The 18,700-nt window shown below is 35.1% G+C and overlaps 1 protein-coding gene across 2 annotated transcripts in view; it reads right to left on the reverse strand.

Annotated features, from left to right (window-relative positions):
- Nucleotides 1–18,700, reverse strand: part of PACRG (parkin coregulated) — a 210,091-nt gene that overhangs the window by 164,338 nt on the left and 27,053 nt on the right. For both annotated transcript variants that reach the window (XM_088532993.1, XM_088532992.1), the window contains exon 2: nt 3,758–3,892. In XM_088532993.1, coding sequence (XP_088389119.1) covers nt 3,758–3,892 — 135 coding nt within the window. The remainder of the gene's footprint in view (nt 1–3,757; nt 3,893–18,700) is intronic.

Here is an 18,700-nt window from a genome sequence, read left to right on the forward strand (position 1 = left end):
AAGATGTCTGCAATAAGATGCCTGCTGCTGGGCCAACAATGGTGGCAGATGAGTCCCTTCTTATAGACTTTGCTCAAACTTCTCCTCCTTCTTATCGCATTATAATACCAATACACAACCCCATCCCAGAAGTTACCCACTTCTAAGGAACAACCACTCCTCACTGAGTATGCTGTTTAGATTTTTGATTAACTCAGGAGACTTTTTTAATTCAATGAATAACGAAAGTAAATATAACTAGAGTCACTCAAACTCCACCTAAATGTAAAAGAAAATATACAAAAGGCGAACTAGGGAGGGATACGGTGGGAAGCAAGAACGGCGTAAGAACTAGGAAGGAAGAATGGGGTGATAACAACGGAGGAAGAAAGAAGGAAGAGGAGAGAGAGAAGACTCCATCACAACTTCTGGATCAGTTGACAGGCTGAACCCCTTCCCTTCCCTTGGGTCAGGACACTGCCTGAGGAGACTCCTCAAGATTGAGAGCCCTCTCCCACCATCTGGGTGAGTGATGATCGCGCACTTGTACACTAGGCACTAGCTAAGGACCCCACACTGTAGTAGAGAATTTCCTATACTGACATCCGAAACCTGTTTTTCAAATGTTGCATTTGAATAAAATGTGCTATTCGTGAACCCGGCCACTTGTTTTGAAGGCAATTGGATCTACAGTCGACAGACTGTTGGTGAATCCGATACTGTCAGAGTTGATCTTATCAGTTGATCACACGATTTGGGAACTTGATTCACTCCTAGGAGGGCTATCAGACTGACTTTCGGCAGACTGTGGGTGAATCCCGTACTGCCAGAGTTGGGCGCATAGATACCACAGTATTTGGTATCTCTATTAAGAGATGAGTGCAGCTGCCCTCAGTCCCTCTAACCTTTGAGGATAGGCTGGAACACAAGAGGATTCATCTCTTACTAAATTTGCTCCCCCCACATCCAAACGCAACTATGTATTGTAGTAATTGTAGTTTAAAACTGGAAAATTCTTTCTTACTGCAATTTCGCATCTTACATTTGCTTTATTATTGTATCATCTAGACTGTTTCATTGTTATTTTAAAAATACAACTATCATTTTCCAAACTGTTCACATACACTGAATATGCTGATATAACTTTTTTTTTTCTCCATAGGTATACTTAGAATTACTTTTTTCCAAGGTGTCATTTCTTTACCTCAGATCATATTTCTAATCTCTCTAAATTATTATGTATTATGTCTGGCTTAAGAGATTCTTGCTTCCAGTTGCTCTCTCCCATGTGCCAACACAACTATGTTGGGGACAGGCTTAAATAAGGATGACTGCAATGACTAAAATGAAAAAAAGAAATCCTTGGGAGAAAATAAAGCAAGTCTATTGCAGAAGAAAACACTGAGCTATGTCCTAAAACATTAACAAATACACTAAAATGAATTGCTTCATTAATCATATTTACAAATTGGTATGATGAACTAATGAAAATCAGTCTTTCAAATTATGCTGTATATTTTGATTACTTGAGTGACCTTAAAAGAAAGAAAGAAACTAACAAACAAAAAAACCCAGATCTTACTTTACCCATACCTTTAAATATTAACCAATGATGAACAACATTTCAGCCTCCTGCAGCAGTGGGCAGCCTCTAAGACATTACTACCTATCTAAAGTAATGCTTGAACTGAAAAACTGCTGTTTTCCTACTTCATCTACTTAAACTGCACAATAATCAATGGTGGTTGGGTGCCAAATTAAACAGCCTCAAGTGATTCTACTACCTCTGTGTTGTTTTCCTGAGTGGCTGTCACAGAACTCAGCTAGGATTGATTTGTGATTCTACATCATGTTGCACGGACCAAGGGAAGCGAGGTTGGACTAGGCCATGAAGCAATAGACAAGGCAAATGCTGCAAGAGATCACAGTCTCCCATATAAGATGCCACTAGGTACAGTCCAACACTTTACTGTGGTAGGTGGACATTACAACAACAAGACTGCAAATTATGATGGGAAAAAAGTAGGTGCTGAGTCTTAAACCAGAGACTTGGCTATTATGACCTTCTTAATGTAGCACCTCTTCATATAACTCAAATTCTGAGACACAGGAAACAAACATTTATTCTAGACATTCAGGTTTCTTCAGAAGACTTAAAAAAGCACAAAGTTTAGGAAGAAGACAACTAAGCTGGCTTCTTCTTGAAATATAGCATTATATGTTACATATATAAAATTATAATTATATTATATACAGCATTCCATTATAAGGTCTATCATTCCACTAGCATTACCTATGCAATATCATATCTACTCTATTTGTGCAACAAATAGCAACAAAAATGTAGTAAACAGATTATGCCTCAGTATAATTTTGAGAAATTAAATGTTAAAACCCTGGATACAAACTGAATTTTGTATATTTTTGCAGACTTTTTCAGAGTTTTGTAGGTTACTTTTGGGACCTTACCTGCTTAAACCTGAAGGTGTGTGACTTAGGTCATATGAAGGTCCATGATTCCCAGTCACTGGGAATCGTGGAATCTCTTTCTAATGGTTGGGCAGGTCTTACTGCCTAATGTCTCTCCCTGCTGCAAGAGCTATTTATTGTTTATTGTACTGATTTAACATTGCTATGGGCAACACAGCTGTAATTTCTCACAGCACAAATATCTCTTCTATACTTTAATAAGCAAAAAATGTAGTTACTAACAATTTATATAGTGCTACTGAACCACACTGTAGGCCTAATCCTATTGACTTCATTAAAAGCAGAATCAGTTCTAACATTGCAAAATTTCTCTTTTTGTGTTGAATTAACACAACCATGCATTTAAAATTGGGATCGTGTTCTTGACATGAACAATTCAAATCACTCTACAAATCTGACGCATTTTTTCTCAGGCATTTCGCATTCATTTTCTGTAACCATCACTGCTTCCAGCAAAATCTTTTTCTAGTCCAATAAATAACACAAAAAATAAAGTAATTCATGATAACCAAAATAATTAAATAGTAGGATCAGGTTAAAGATCAGCATTCATTTTTCAAATTAAATTTAAAAGTCTGCAGTAGTTACTTAGAAGATTGGCAAGTTTTACAAATAACATCACCAAGGCTTTTAGAGAGAAACACAGCCGCATTAGAATGGAGTCATTAGGCAATACATTTATTTTGAAGCCAATTAACCTTTTGTCAGAGAAATGTCGGGGCTGTAATGGTTTCAGCAGTGGAGGTCAGCCTCTAACAGGGGCACGTATGACAGCGATTACGCTGTCTGACATATGCTGTAGACTGAGAGTGCAGCTGTGGAATGAGAATCTGCCTTAGTTTGTATTCTGCTCTGCATTTTCAGGGAGCAGGCAATCTTGACCTATCCATTTAGGTAATTAAAGCTTCTATTTGGAAGTGTCCTGCAGGAAGGTGAAATTTGGGGGAGATAAATGGAAGCTGCTCACTGCATCCAGCCGCTTCCATCATTTGATGGACTGCCTGAAATAGGCTGCATTGCCAGGTCCTCATAAAAATAGAGATGAATTGGGCATGAGGCAATTCTCTAAGGCAAAGCAACTCTGTCATCTTCTTTTTTGCAACATATAATTTAATTGTTAGCCAAGGTAGACAGCTGACTCAAGGGCCTTTCTCTAACAGCCTCCCCAGCATCTTCCATTTGCTAAGAAATTACTTCAGTTTATTTACTTATAAGCCAACTTTGTTTGGGAATGAGAGATGTCGCTTCAATAAGCTCATCTGGTTGTCACAGCTGTGCCCTGACTTACCTTCCAGGCTATTTTGTTTCCTTTTGTATCGTGCTCAAGGGCAATTGGGAAGTCTCCTCGCTCATAAAACTTGCGAAATGTTGTGGGCTTTGTTGGTCTTTCTTTAAATGCTCCTGCAACAGGGGGACCTCTTACCTTAAAACAAAAACAAACAAACAAAATGTAATTTAGAGGTTATATAGTTTTATAAAAAGCTTTATTTTTATAGCTCAAAATAGAAAGAGATAAGAAAGCAGTATAGCACTGATCTCACAGATTATAGTTCATTTTATTCTTTACATGTTACACTTCCCTGCTTTGAAAATGGATTTTTCCAATGATTTACAGGTTTTGTTCACTGCTTTTTTTGTTATCATTTTCAGAATCTCCCATTAAACCTGTTGGAAATTTCAAACTGGCTGTCTCAGTTGCCCTAACATTTTTAAACAAGAATAAATCAGCAAGCACATAATATTCACCGTGCGATCACTTTATTCTTCTTTATTTGACAGAAGTTCTTGGAAAATTAAGCATTTCTCCTTGAGAAATATTTTTTCTAGTTCAGCTTTTTGGCATAAACACACTGAAAGAGCACAAAGCACTAAGCAGAGCATCTTATAAGGGACTGAGAAGTATGTAAGAGGCTGAAGCAGAATCTAAAATCTCTTATGGGTAGACTTTGTCTTTTTAGCAGTATAATTTTCATTCCTGTTGAGTTCAAGGAGAATGCTTGGTATTGGGCCTGGATGACAAACATGGTAACATTCTCCGCTGAACTGCAGATATTCCTCCACCACTCCTATTTGAGCATAAGACTCACTTCACTGTCATGCAAAGCCTGACTTTTTTCCTTCTATAATCTCTTGAAAAAAGGATAAGGTGCAAGAAAGGGTGATTATTAAGAGAAAGGAAGACAAGCAAGATATGCCAGATGGATTGAAATCTGAAGAACTGTCCCTTTATTTATGGCACAATACTTACTGTATTCACTAGTTTATTAATGTCAGCCAAGAGACCTTGATTCTCTCTTCTAATATTCATATAACTATATGCAATTCTACCAAAATGACAATGGATTAAGCCTGGTACAAAATGAAATTATTTTGCAATTTTCAAGAGTAAGGCCTTGCTTGTGAAAGAGAATTAATCAGTATAACTCTTGAGGAATAAATTGATCTATAAAAACAATATCTGGTCATTTATGGCTTCTTGCTACTCTCTGCTACTTTCAACACTCTACAGGCTGCTGCAGAATACTAAATAACTCCATCTGAACCAGGGTCTGCATCTAGAGTATCTTCTCTTCCAGAATCTTTTCCCCCTGCTTTGACCTGGCACAATGGCACAATTAATAACAAGTTTTACGCTGTTTGAGTCTCTCAGCCTCTAATCTGTTCGACTTGTTCCTTTTTTTACAGCCTTCTTTGCTACACCACCACATGCAGACCATCTCTCTTTCTCCCTTCCATGCTGCCAAATGCATTTCATTGAATCAGCCCTCCTCTCTGCTTTTCACTTCTGGGTTGAGGCTCTTTCTCTCCTCTCTTCCCAGTTACCTGGTTAGTTATCTTCAACTGCTCTCTTCTTCCATTGCAATAGCCTATTTAATCCCCTTGTTTTCCTGCCATCCCAGTCAAGTCTGTTCATTTGGCTTCGTTTCTGTCTGACCTAATTATCCTCTCTGACTGTTCCTGTATCTCTCCCTGGCCATTTCCTAGTCTCCTGCACCAGATCCCTTCCTCAGAAGACGCTTCAGTGCTTCAGTACTGATGGCCGAAGCCCTGGAAGGAATGAAGAGAAGTCTCTTCTCAAACACCACCTCTTTAGGAAGAAATTAGAGGAAGAAAGTTAATTCAGATCTGCTTGTTTTCCTATCTATCTGAATAATGGTTGATCAGCATATTTTGTAGCCCATTACAAAAAAGGTCATTTGGATTTTTTTTTTTTCTCAGCCAGATATAGCAGCAACAGCAACTAACAATTCACATGAATGTAGAATCATAGAATCGTTAAGGTTGGAAGGGACCTCTAGAGATCGTACATACAAAATTTCAAATACTTGTAAGCAATCTGCTGTTTAGGCTAATTACCAAAGCAAATCTCAAATGCTAAAACAGACTAGAGAGCTAAGCAAGTCTCAAAGGTCTTCAACCTCTGACTCCTTCCTACAACTTTTTGCCTATTTTTCCATTCCTATGTCCATTCACTTTGGATAAGAACTTTACGGGATTCTCTGCATATCTCATTTGTCAAAAATACCTTTATGACTTGCTTCCTGTTATAAACATATAAAGTGATTTTTTTAATACATATAATTTTGGTTTTGCAGGGGGTTCGATGCCACCAGTGTAAGACTGTCACTTAATTTGTGTTTACTTTTTTTTGCATTTGATGCAAACCTATGAGTCACTGCTCATTGGAGATCACTATAAAAGCATCTATGTTCTTTTTTTACATTTTTCAATACCAATACAACATGGTTTTCTGTAAAATATTAAGAGTGTCTGTTCTGTTGCCTTAAATCTATAGTTTATCTTAAATTATTGATTAGAAATGTTGCCCTTATCACATGAGCTACAGCCTTAATTATCTCTTGCAGTCTCAAATTAGCAGTTACTAATGCAATCCCAGACTGTATTTTATCTGAAACCAGATTTTTTTTTCTTCCAAACTCATGTTAGTAATTTTAAAATGAACTTTTTTTTCAACTGCATCTTTGCAAAATTTCTACAAAATATGATTGATCTTCCTCCTATTCTTCATTTGAATGAAAGAAACTAGGAAGAGTGGAAGCAACTTTGTTATTTAGTCCATTTCTCTGTTATTCCAGAAAATTTTATCATACCAATTCCATAAATTAATAACAAATCAAATTATTTTTCCCTTTATTGTTGAAAGACTGTTGAACATCATCCTTACTTTGATGGTTAGAAACTACATATCAAACAGTAGGCCCAATTTGATCTAAAAAAAAGATACACCTAAAAAAAGATACAGTAGAACTAGAAAACTTTCAGAAAGGGATAGCAGGAATGACTGTAGGTATAGAAGGGGTTTTATACAAGAATTAAATAAATTGAATTCTTCAGCCTCAAAAAGTGATGACTAGAGAGGAATAAAGATCTATAAAATTATATTTTCATACTTAGAATGGATAAGGAGTGATTAAAAGCAGATTTGTAGAACTCCTTTCCAAAGTTCAGTGTTGTGAATTCTAAAAGTTTATGTTCATTCCAGGTATGACGGAAGAGAAAGCTATTCAGGTTTACTAAAACCACCCTATCGGCGATCATAAATAAAATTAGCTCTAGGCAAATTCTGTCTAATGGATCTCCTAGCTTTACGTTTACTCTCGTATTGCAACATCACACTGGCATTGCATAGTCACCTTTGATTAACTATATCTGAAGTATCTTTTCCAATAGATGAGCCCAATGTTAAAAGTAGAATTTCTTGTCATTTGTTCTAAGTGCATAACCTTGTACTTTGTACTATTATATTTAATTCCATTTCTATTATACCAGTTCTTAAGGGCTTCCACTTCCATTTGTGTGACACTATGATCTTCATCTGTATTAACAAGACTATAATCTTCATCTGTATTAACAACTACATGACAACCACAAACTTCATTTTAGACTTCTATTTTTTTTTACTAAGGTCATTAATGAAAATACTAAATAAGAGTAGCGCTAAAACACATTCTCAAGGAGTTCCATTAATAACTTTCCTCTATTATCATATTTTTCCTTTCAACATCACATGTTATTGTCTCCTCTTCAATATGGAGTTTCTGAACCACCTAATCCATCTCATAATTCTTGCGTCATAAAACTAGTAAAGTAGTGACATTCCAAATGCTTGACAGAACAAATGCCCCTAAGTAGAGGGATCTTTTTTTTTTTTTTTCTTAAAAAAGATTATCTTTTCACTTTGGTCTGTAGGAGTACAGGTCTTTTAACTATGAGGAAGAGCAACTGACCACAAAGTAATGAAACAATATAGAAAGGAATGAATCTAAGGTCTGCTTAGAATAAAGAAATATCACCACTCTGGAACCAAAGAATAAACCTATCCCTGAAAGGAGGAAATTGGATCTTAGGTGATTGAACTGTTGCTAAACTTAAGGTTCACTGCACTGAGCCAACTTGTTAGCGCCTATAAAAAACAGGTTAAGATATTTGCTGGAGTGGCTGCACTGAGCTAATGCTCTTTGCTTTTTGCAAATAGTTTTCTTTCCTTACTTCCTTTCCTACTAGGGAGACCATCATTATATCTGGTGTTCAGATCTGAACTTCATTCTTAAATGTAGACTTCTTTCGATATCACTTTAACCGTATATCTTGCTGAATCATTCATTGTTCAAGAATTAGACAATATATGGCATTCCCTACCCATGCACAGAATTTATCTTTCCTCCAGACTCTCAGCCTCTCAAAAATTAATTACCAGCATGTTCTTTTCTCTCACCCAGATCAAATACACAGCTGTGAAAAACATTCTCTGACATTACTATAACTCTCACTCTCCTATTAACAATTTCCTCCTATCTACATAATCTCTACAGTTGCGTTTATCATTCTTGGCTTCTGCTGTCCAAAGATGCCAGCTTCTATTATTCACCTGTCATCACTGTGCTTTTTCAATAGCGATCAGCAAATATGAAGCTACTGAATTTTCTATCTTCAAAACTTTTATTAGGGTAATAATTATCCAACAGCTGCACTGATAACATTGTCCACTATTGCCAAGTAGGATGCTGGTACTTTTTTATTTATTTATTTATTTTTAATCTTGAATCTATCTGCATTTATTTTCTTTATCTGCTTTCCCATCATTAGATTACCCACTTTTTGAGACCAGATTTTTTTTGTTGTTGTTATTCTTTGTTTGCAGACTAGCACAACACAGAAATTCCAGGCATGGATTAGGATTAGCTGCAATAAAAAAGTGATTAAAATCAACCATTAAATTATGGAATGGTGAGCTTTTTCAACCTCTCCAGGACAAAAATCAACTTTTCTTGTTTTTTGTTTTTCCAATAGAAGAGATTCATCTCACAATAGATGAACTTTGAACAGTCTTTCCTAACAGTTCTTTTGCTCACACGGATATAGTATTTCTCAACCCATTAGGATCTTTCTAGTTGTAATGTTTTTGAAACACGTCGTCCATAGACATGTTTCATGGATAGAAAGAACAGAAAATGGAGAAATAATCCTTACTGATTTTTGTGACAGTTAAAATAATGTGATTTACTAGGCTTATTATACAAATTATGCTTTTCAAAATCTTACAGAAATTTCACGGTTTCAGCTCTTAAGGGAAGACTGATGTGTTTTTACCAGCTCAAATGCACATCTGATCCGAAATGGAGTTTCTAGGAGTTGCCACTGGGTCTGATACTACTCTGCATCTTTATAAACGATCGGCATGACAGGATGATTGCATTTGCACCAAGTTTGCATATAACACCAAACTGTGAGGAGGGGTGTCTGCACCGGCACGAACAGCCAGCAGACAGAGAGGCCTTGACAGGCTGAACAACAGGGACAACAAGATTTGCATGGGATTTAATAGAGATGAATATAACGTCCTGAGCATGAGAAGGAATGATCTCATGCTGCTGGACAAGTAGTACAAGTACAAGACAAATTGCAGTTTGAATTTTTGCAAAGGATCTCGAGGTCCCCTTTGGCAGCATTAAACTTGAGTCAGCAGTGCCCTTGTAGCAATGAAGGCAAACTGTGACCTGGGGTGCATCAAAAGAGTACAGTCATTAGACCAAGGAATTCAACCCTATTTGGTGCTTGCTGGGAAATGCTTATAATACTGTGTCCAGTTCTGGTTCCCTTGGTTAATGAGAAAAAAATGAAAACTTGGAGTGGGTCCAGTAGAGACCATAAAGTTGATTAGAAGTCTAGTGACAGAAGGAACTGGGATTGTTCAACTTGGAGAAGGATCACGGGAAAATCTAAACACAGTCTCCCAAAATTTAAAAGATATGCACGAGGAATGTGGAAGTACTCAGTTCACCAGGAGGCACAGTCATAAGACAAGAGGCAACTGGCACAAGTTGCTCCAGTGAAAATTCTGATAATTCTGGATACAGAAGATCTTCACCATGAGAAAAAATAATTGGGATAACTGCAAAAATATTGTAATACATTGCCCAGAGAAGTGGTGGAATCTTCCTCCCATGAAATTTTCAAGATTCATCTTGATAGGGACCTGAATAAAACTATAAACCTGAATAAAAATCCAAGACTTGACTTTCAAAAGAAGGTGGACCAGATTATCTTCAGAGGTCCCTTCCAATCTAGGCTTCTCTGTGGTCGTTTGATTTTAAGTAGAATAAACACAAAAATAACATGCAAAGCTTTTTCTTGTGATAATAAGTTTCTTCGTCCTGAATTTTACATTGCTATTACTGGCTAAAAAAAGTCATCTGAAAAGTTCCCATTTCTTGCAGAAAGAGGAACAAATCATACCTTTTTTTTCTACTAACAATAAAAAAGAAATCATTGCCACACAGCTAGAGAGATTAAGATTAGAGTTCCAGTTAATTAAAGGCTAATATTCATGATGGCAAAGTATATGAAGCAATAAACAGCTTCTTAGGTTCGTTAAATGCCAAAGAGAAGTTGAACAGTTTGATAATTGCAAAATTAATTTATTGTAATTCTATGCCACTGAACTATGCAACAAGATAAAAGATACAAATCACTAAGGAAAAAAAATAAAATAAAAAAAATAAAAAGAGAGAAAGAGCACATTTCTTCCTTGACTCATGAGCATTTAAAGCCATTGTATTATGTTGTATTCTTCAACTTTTCGGTGATGGCATATTAGAAAAATGACTAAAAAAATTATCTGAAGTGAAGTTTAAAAAATGATTAATTATTTGAGGACTGGGCAAAGTGTTCTAATTGAGTGTCAAAATGTATGCATACTCAGGGATCTAAAGAGATACCCATGTAGGACAACCAGAGATGTTCTTGAAAACTAGCACTGTACTTTCATGAGTCGTTTAAGCCAGAAGAAAATGGCACTGATAGTGAGATAAATGGTCTTGCCTATGTCATTTGCCCCACTAAATCTTACTGCCCTCTGACACAAGCTTTCAGAAGAACAGCATATTTATTTTATTTTATTTTTTTTCTAGGTTCCTTTGTGAAGTAAATCAGATCCCTAAGGCGGTTACTGCAAAGATGCACGAATGTGTAAGCTGATGCAGAGATGGAAGTGGCACGGATTGGAACAGGAAAAAAATGGTGACTAATTGTTTCAGCTAAGGAAGAGCTTCTGCTTCTGCTTCTGCTTGAAGAGCTAATCGGACACATGGATTCTCAGTCTGCATATGGAGATGCAGTTTGTTTTATTTCAGTCAGAAAAAAGTCAATAATTGTTTAGGTGTCATGTGGAAAATAAATGGTGTGATCATATATTAGTCAGCAGGGATCAGAACAGTAAGTGAAAATGTTTTTGATTCCTAAGAATAGGACAGAGATCCTACTATTTTTATATATTACTTACAAAAATATGACCAGTGACTTTGTAATCAAAGTTGATGGCTAAAGACATATCTTTATTTGATCTGGGGTAATGTATTTTCATGACAATTAGGAAGACTGAATTTTTTTCCACTTGTTAATCTGTTAGTTCCTGTCAGCTTCCTTACAAGATGATTGTAGTTAACCTGATCTTTTTTTCCCCTCCAACATCAATGGGAATAACACTTATACAGAAAATAACACTTAGTTTTAAGGCACATAGATCAAAAGTAACATGACCTGAAAACATAGTAATATGACCTGAAAATATAGTATGGGACTATCATCCTGAAAGAGGTAACCTTTCTGAAACAAAATCATGCCATCCTAATTCTTTCCATTCAAACTGAAAAATGTATTTGTTTTGAGCTGCAATATACCAACAGAATGGAATTTATTCATCCATGCTGTTGACTTAGGGCAGATGTAAAAGTGACGGTATCTAGGAAAAGTTTCAAAATTCTTCCCTGTGACAGGGTCTTTGTCTCATTCTCCCCTTGTCCATGTAAGAGGTGTTAAACAAACTTTCCATTTAGCTAATGCAACATAGTCCCATCATCAATCCACTGACTTCAGCGAAGAAAATGTCACCATCCATTTCCTTTTGTACTGGAGCCAAAAACTGCTTACAAATTCTAATTTGATCTTCACATAAAATGCAAAATATATTAAATAAATCAAATACGCTCCCCAGCACTTCTGGTTCTGTACACACACATCTGCTGGACACAGACAGGCCCATCATCTTAACCATGATCGTAATAAATGAGATTCCTACAGTTTTCTCTAATTTACATTTAAGACTTGGAAACACAAGCCTTAGCAAATGTTAATTATCTGAATCTGCACTGGACATCCCCAAGACTGTCTCCTCTGACTGATAGAAAGCAGCAAAGCCTGTACTACTGTGTCTTCACTTATTGATCCTAACTGGACTGAAATAACACAGGTGGCTAATCATGTTTTAATTTGCTGTGGAGGCATATACAAAATTGAATTATAAACTTCAAATGACAGGACAGGCACAGTAAGATGTCCCAATGGATACTCAGAGCTCCAAACCAATCCTTTTTTTTTTTTTTTTTTTTTTTGTAGTATCAATATTGCAAGCATTCAGTATCAAAAGTGCAAAGTCCGTCAATACGTATCAGACAAAAGCTTCTTATTATCCAAAAAGAAACTGGGAGAGCTTTCTTTACATGTGGCACACTTGATGTGCTTTAAATGGTGCCACATCTAACACTCAAAAGGTGCTTATGGTGCTACTGAACAAATTTGGACAACAGATCAAAGCCCATCTCATCGCTTCAAAAGTCAAAATGAGAGAAATCAATTCTAAGGGCCTAAAATGAAATAACTCAGAGAAGGTCAGCAAACATTACAAACACTTCTAAAGCACCAGAACTTGAAAGAAAAATCAGACATGTGATTTTGTACAAAGATACTGTATCTCATTATGGCCTTGAGACACTACTGAAAGTCATAAGCGGAATACAGAATCGCTTTATTTTGTCACTTCAGAAATGTTTTTTGTTCTGGAAAAGATAAGCTGTTGTGATAAGTTAAATGTGCCTAAGCTACAGACTGCTGTCTAGCATTTTGTCCTCAGAAGGTCCTCCATCTCTGATTCTTTGCTGGAGTAGAATATAACTATTTTATATCATTTAGATTTCTCTCCTGATATTTGACAAGCAATTTCCTTTAATGCAAAGGGAAATATTTATCTTTCATCAGAGAGAAGCCAGAAGAGTGACAACTGCTAATACATTTCTTCCTTTCCTTCTTTCATTCTACAAATTAATACTGTTTTTTTATCTTGTTTTATTAGTCTCACAAGGTTTGTATGTAAGTCACTTCTAATAGGGCTGATTGATTGTGAAAATTCTCCCTGCCATAGTCTAATTATTAGAAAAGTATAAATTCATCAAGGATCCATGCATATTAGTATTTTAGTTGAGACAAGAAGTGTGGTTTTGAAGTGTATCTCAGAATCATTTCCAGTGATGGTGCTCTGGTTTTCACCATGAAGCAGTTTTGAAGTGAATGAACTGGAGGTTTTTTAGGTGAAAATAGTCAGGATGATGATGATGTCCCTTTGGAGCACTAATTGCTAGTGTCAAAAACGGACTCCCAAATCATGAGACCAGAGCTAGATTTGAAAAGATGTTAATTATTTTCCCTTGTAGTTATTACATACTTAAGATGTGGTAATTAAGTCTCATTACATGTTCTGGTAAGAATGTCTGGTAATGTAAAATTCCTAGTGACTATATGTTGTGCAAGTTTAATGTGCAAGTTTTGAAAGCTTAATTTCAAAAATATAGTAAAAAGAAAATTGTTTCACATCATTTAGAAATTAAATAATTTTGTGAAAACTAAATATTAGACGGGGAGAATAATAGGTGACCTGACAAACCTGAGCCCATGACAACAATATCGAGAATATATTAAAATAATGGCGCTAACTCTTGTTTACTAATTACTGTTGCAATGCTAACAACTCTAGTTACAGTTGTGTAAATAAAACCCTTTCCATGTCATGGAAATATTAAAAATACAGAAAATAAGGTTTATTCCTATTAAGATCAGTATCTGAAAATGTCTGGGTTTTTCATAAAAGAGAACAGAACCTCACTGGGTCCCTAAACCCTTCAATCATTGGTTTTCAGTCCTAAGACAATCCCTGTGAACTGCATTTCTTAAGTCATTAATTCTGAAATGCTGGCTTGAGCTGAGAGCTAGTAAAACACATAGCACATAGTGTATATAGTGTGTGACTTCAGACAGATACAGAGTTGTACCAAACAGCCAGATGCCATTTTGGCCTCAGAGTTTGCATCCAGCATTGAAGAAGAATACTGAAACATGATTTGATTAAATAACCAACAATGATTCAATGGATGTTGAAAAACAAAAGTCAACATCAAGATCCAGAACTAAGTGAGAACCTCAGACCTATTACAAATATTTTTTCAGCACTTCTTTGGACAATTCTTTACTACCAATCTAGAACATATCAATTTCTTTTAAGATAAAATGTCTTTTTCTCATGACTTAATCTGTACATACATAATATCGTTTCATTACAATATCTGCTTAATTTGTTATTTTTAATTTTTATAGGGATTTAGAAATCAGAGAGGTCACCTTTTCCAGGGAAGTGTCTAAACTTTTATTTAATTTCTAGTAATTATAGGAAGCTAGATTTTGATTTTCTTAAGCTACAGTAGTACCTTCAGTACCTTCACATCTCCTGAATAGGAAACCTTATAAAAGCTCTACTGAGAAAAAATAAAAATAAAAAATAAAGAAGAAGAAGAAGAAAAAAGAAACAGAAAGATTCAGATCAGAACTATAGGTAAAATATTCCTTTAATATTGTTCATCATTTATATGCTCCACCCCTTTTTTTTCCTGTTGTTCCTACACTACTCATGCTTCCTTAGAAACTAAGCAAGCAAACAGACTCCTTCAAGTTGATCCTATAACAGAATGTTATCTTTATGGTTTGTTTTAGCAACTGAAATTTTAAATATGAGATTTCTTAATTTACTCTCATATGTTGTAATTCTATTATTTATTTACTGAGCTTTGACTAATCATTTCTTTTTAATCCTGGAAAATATCATTAGTTCAAATTTAGTAGCATTCATGTCATTCCACAAACATATGGAATTGCTGTTATTTCAATGTGAGTGCATGTAAATGCTGAAGTCTACAAGGTGACTCAGTCCTCAATCTATTCCATAGACTGTGAAAAACTTGTGTCTGTAAGTGCAATTTCATGAATATTCTATTTGAACTAATCAATATTAGTTATTTCAAGAAACTATAATCCTTCATTTGTATATGTGCATATCCTAATGACTAATTACCAGTAAGCAGGTGCTATTTTTATTTTATCGGTGAGAATAATCAGAATTAGCTTATGTATATAGATGGTTGCATTATTTAGCACACAAACTGTTTAATTTGTGGTTATATCAAAATTTAGACAAATATATTACTAATTGTAATAATCTATTAGTGCCATGATGTTTGCATTCTCAGTCACCACTGATTTGCATTTTCAAGCCCTCTTTGAACTGTAAGTGCTGTACATTCTTGAGATTGTATTTCTCAAAGAGTAGGAAGGTGAATGAAAGAACAAAAATGTTATTACAGGCCCAAGGATCTTTCATTGTGATGCAACTTTATGTCCACAGGGAATATTTGCTTCTGACAATGTGATACATCCTGAAAATCAAACGCTTAAAATGCATTAGGCTTCAATGTTAAAATATTCATGGGGTGAAAGTATTTTGAACAATAACAGCGTCATGAAAGAAATGGGGAAAAAATCACAGAAATGTTTTTGACATGAAACATGACCAATTTTTTCCTTAGAATACTAGACAAAAATATGTTAATCATCAATTTAAGGTTGCCTTTTTATTCTTGAACTGTCATTATGAAGTGGTGATAATGATCCTGTAACCACAGAGGAAACAAACTTCCCATTATAAGTGTAAAAAAACCTAAGACTGTGTCTACTTTCCAAAAAGTCTTGTGAAACAAAAAGGCCTAATTTTTACATTTTGTTGTCCAGTGAAATTGTGGCAGTTTGCTGTTCATGGTACTAGATTTTCAGTTGTGCTCTGGTCTGCATCTGTGTTAAAGAAAGAGTAGTACTTAATAAATACTTAATATACGCGCACTGAAAGATATTACATGATAAACTTCTATCAATAATATATCAGCCTATTCTCCGATGGTTCTCTAAGAACCATAGAAATTCTGTGTTATTTCAAGTCTAGATGGGATGCAGAGAGATTCAAAAGATGTATGCAAAAATGAAAAAATGTTATGTAGCTGGATATTTAAGCACATAGTATATAGGATAGGAAGCCTAGCAATCTGCCAAAGGGGCACTTTAATGCCTAATTATTTTATGGAGGAAGAAAATGAGCAGTTGGACAGCATTATGTCAGTGAATGATGACTATGTTAAATTGGATTAGATTGGGTCTCAGTCTTTCTTTCAAAATAGAAAAATAAAACAAAAACAAACAAACAAACAAACAAACAAATAAAACTAGGACAGAAGTCAGTATTCTCCATCTGAAAATTAACACATCAACTGAAAAGGGACAGGCCTGAAGTATTACAATAAATTTCTTGAAAGACTACAAAAATATGGGATCACTAATAGGACACTAAGATTCCAAAATAAAAATAAATAAATAATAGTTGGCTTTGCAATACAACAAGAAAAGTTAAATCTAGCTCTATGCCATTAAATATCTATCATATAATGATGTCCAATCAGTTAATATAAGCTGCTGCCCAAATGGTCTTTTAAAAGACAAAAATAGAGCTCACAGTTCATTAGCTTTACATGTCTCCTAAAAAAAAATCCAGCAATTTCAGCAAAAGGAGAAATGGCTTGAGAAAAAATCTTAAGGAAAAGAGTGATAAATAAATTTAAAGACACTTTGCAACTAATAACACAAATATAAAGAAGAAATGTTAAAGAAAAACGTGGAATTTGTTATGGAAAAGTTTTAAAGCATATTACTGAAGATTAATCAACACTCAACACATGATAGCAGACTTTATAAGAATGCAGATAAATTCATTTTAAGAAATATCTGAAAAGTTAGCACAAGGTCCCCATATCTTTCTGACCTATAAGGATTACAAAATCCTTCCTACCCCAAATTTGGGACAGACTGTTTAGCCCACAGTAACAATGCTCTATCGGTTAAGGTGCTACGTAAAAACATCAGTATCAAAAACAGCTAAATTCAATCCATACAAGCATAAAAAATGAGTAGACTACATAGACTACAAAGTTCAGGGGGTTGTTCAGGTATTTCAAGATATTACGTCTCAAGATTCCATGCAGATTCAGTAGGCATCACTAACAGACACTGTATCTTCCAGGTGTTCTGAAATTATTGCAATTAATCTAATCCAACTTTTTTTTCCAAGAAAGGATAAAGTAAACAACAAATCCAGAAATCCACATGGATATTGAGACTACCTATACTTGAAATAAAACATTTAAAAAACATGGAGAACTACCAAAGATGTTGATTTAATTCTACATCTGCAAATATGAAAAACATCCCAAACAACAAATTCTGCAAAAGTAATAGCATTATAGCATAGCATTATAAAATGGAAGACAAGTCTGTCTATCACCAGTCACAACTAAGCTGCTGTCAATATCAGTGAAGACGTGCTCCACGACAGTTCCTTTTCCCTTGTCTCCTGCTAATTTGAATCCTGATGTAAGAATTGACTCTTTTTCACCAAGCAAAATTTTACATTTGATAGATGGATTTTTTCTTTATATGCAAAGCAGACAAACGGAAATTGTTAAAACCATTTCAAATCCTATCTGCATATAATTTGAATTAAACAACTTTTTTCTATCAAGGGGTCCTCTTGTGAGGGAATGATTTGCATGTAGCATCAAAGGAATCTATGGTTCTGCTGTCCTTGTAAAAGGACAGATATCTTAGCATGTTAACACATGGCTTTATCAGAAACACTACTGCTAAAAAAGACAAAAGAAAAAAACTTCAGTACAACACAGAAGGGACTGCAACTGCTAAATTCTAATGTTGGTATCAACAATTCTTTTTTGCTACTGTTCTGCTGCAACCATCATCTGTAATAGATTTGAATCTGAAATAACTGAGACAATTAGATCAGATTGAAGTTGGATACTATTTGCATAGATGAAGCTTTACACCCTAAATAAGACCTTGAGAGACTGCACATATATGCCCAGAAGAAAGGAATAGAAGTGAGGAACTCGTGTGTAGGGTTTCTGGATTTCTTCCTAGGGATTACAAGGAATTACCAAATTCAAGTGCTAGCCTGGCTTTAAATTAACTGTAAAGGCAAAAAAGAAGATGCAGATAACTCAAGTATCATATGAATATTATTTTTAAAACAAAAAAGGCAAAACTCCTACGTAGAAAATGCTGATGCTGAATGCTGATTCTCCCAAGTCTTTGAGATGCTTCTAAAAGCCTCTGACCCTCCCAGAAAAAAACACACAGGAAGGGTTTTTCCACATACTGTCTAGGACACCACTTTTTTGGGAAGCTGGTTAAACTAAAAATGAATGTGGAGACACATCAGCTACGCTAAGTCAGTTCTCTGCATTGTCACTGGCAGTTTAATTCTTATATATGTTTTATATATGTTTTATGCTGCAAGAAGTGTAGATGGCAAATTAGCAAATGGCTGATTCTGAGCTCTTGTACAAACATTCTCTCTGACAATAGCACCAATTCATGCGATAGATTTCTAGTGTTTTTAATAATAATGTCAATAATAGTGTAAAAATAATAAAATAACCAATAAATAAATAAATAAATGAACCCTAACATCACAGAATAGCTGGAATTGGATGGA

Source organism: Tinamus guttatus, unplaced genomic scaffold, assembly GCF_059628265.1.
Source record: "Tinamus guttatus ecotype Peru unplaced genomic scaffold, ASM5962826v1 Tinamus_guttatus_pri_ptg000473l, whole genome shotgun sequence".
NCBI classification, from domain to species: Eukaryota; Metazoa; Chordata; class Aves; order Tinamiformes; family Tinamidae; genus Tinamus; species Tinamus guttatus.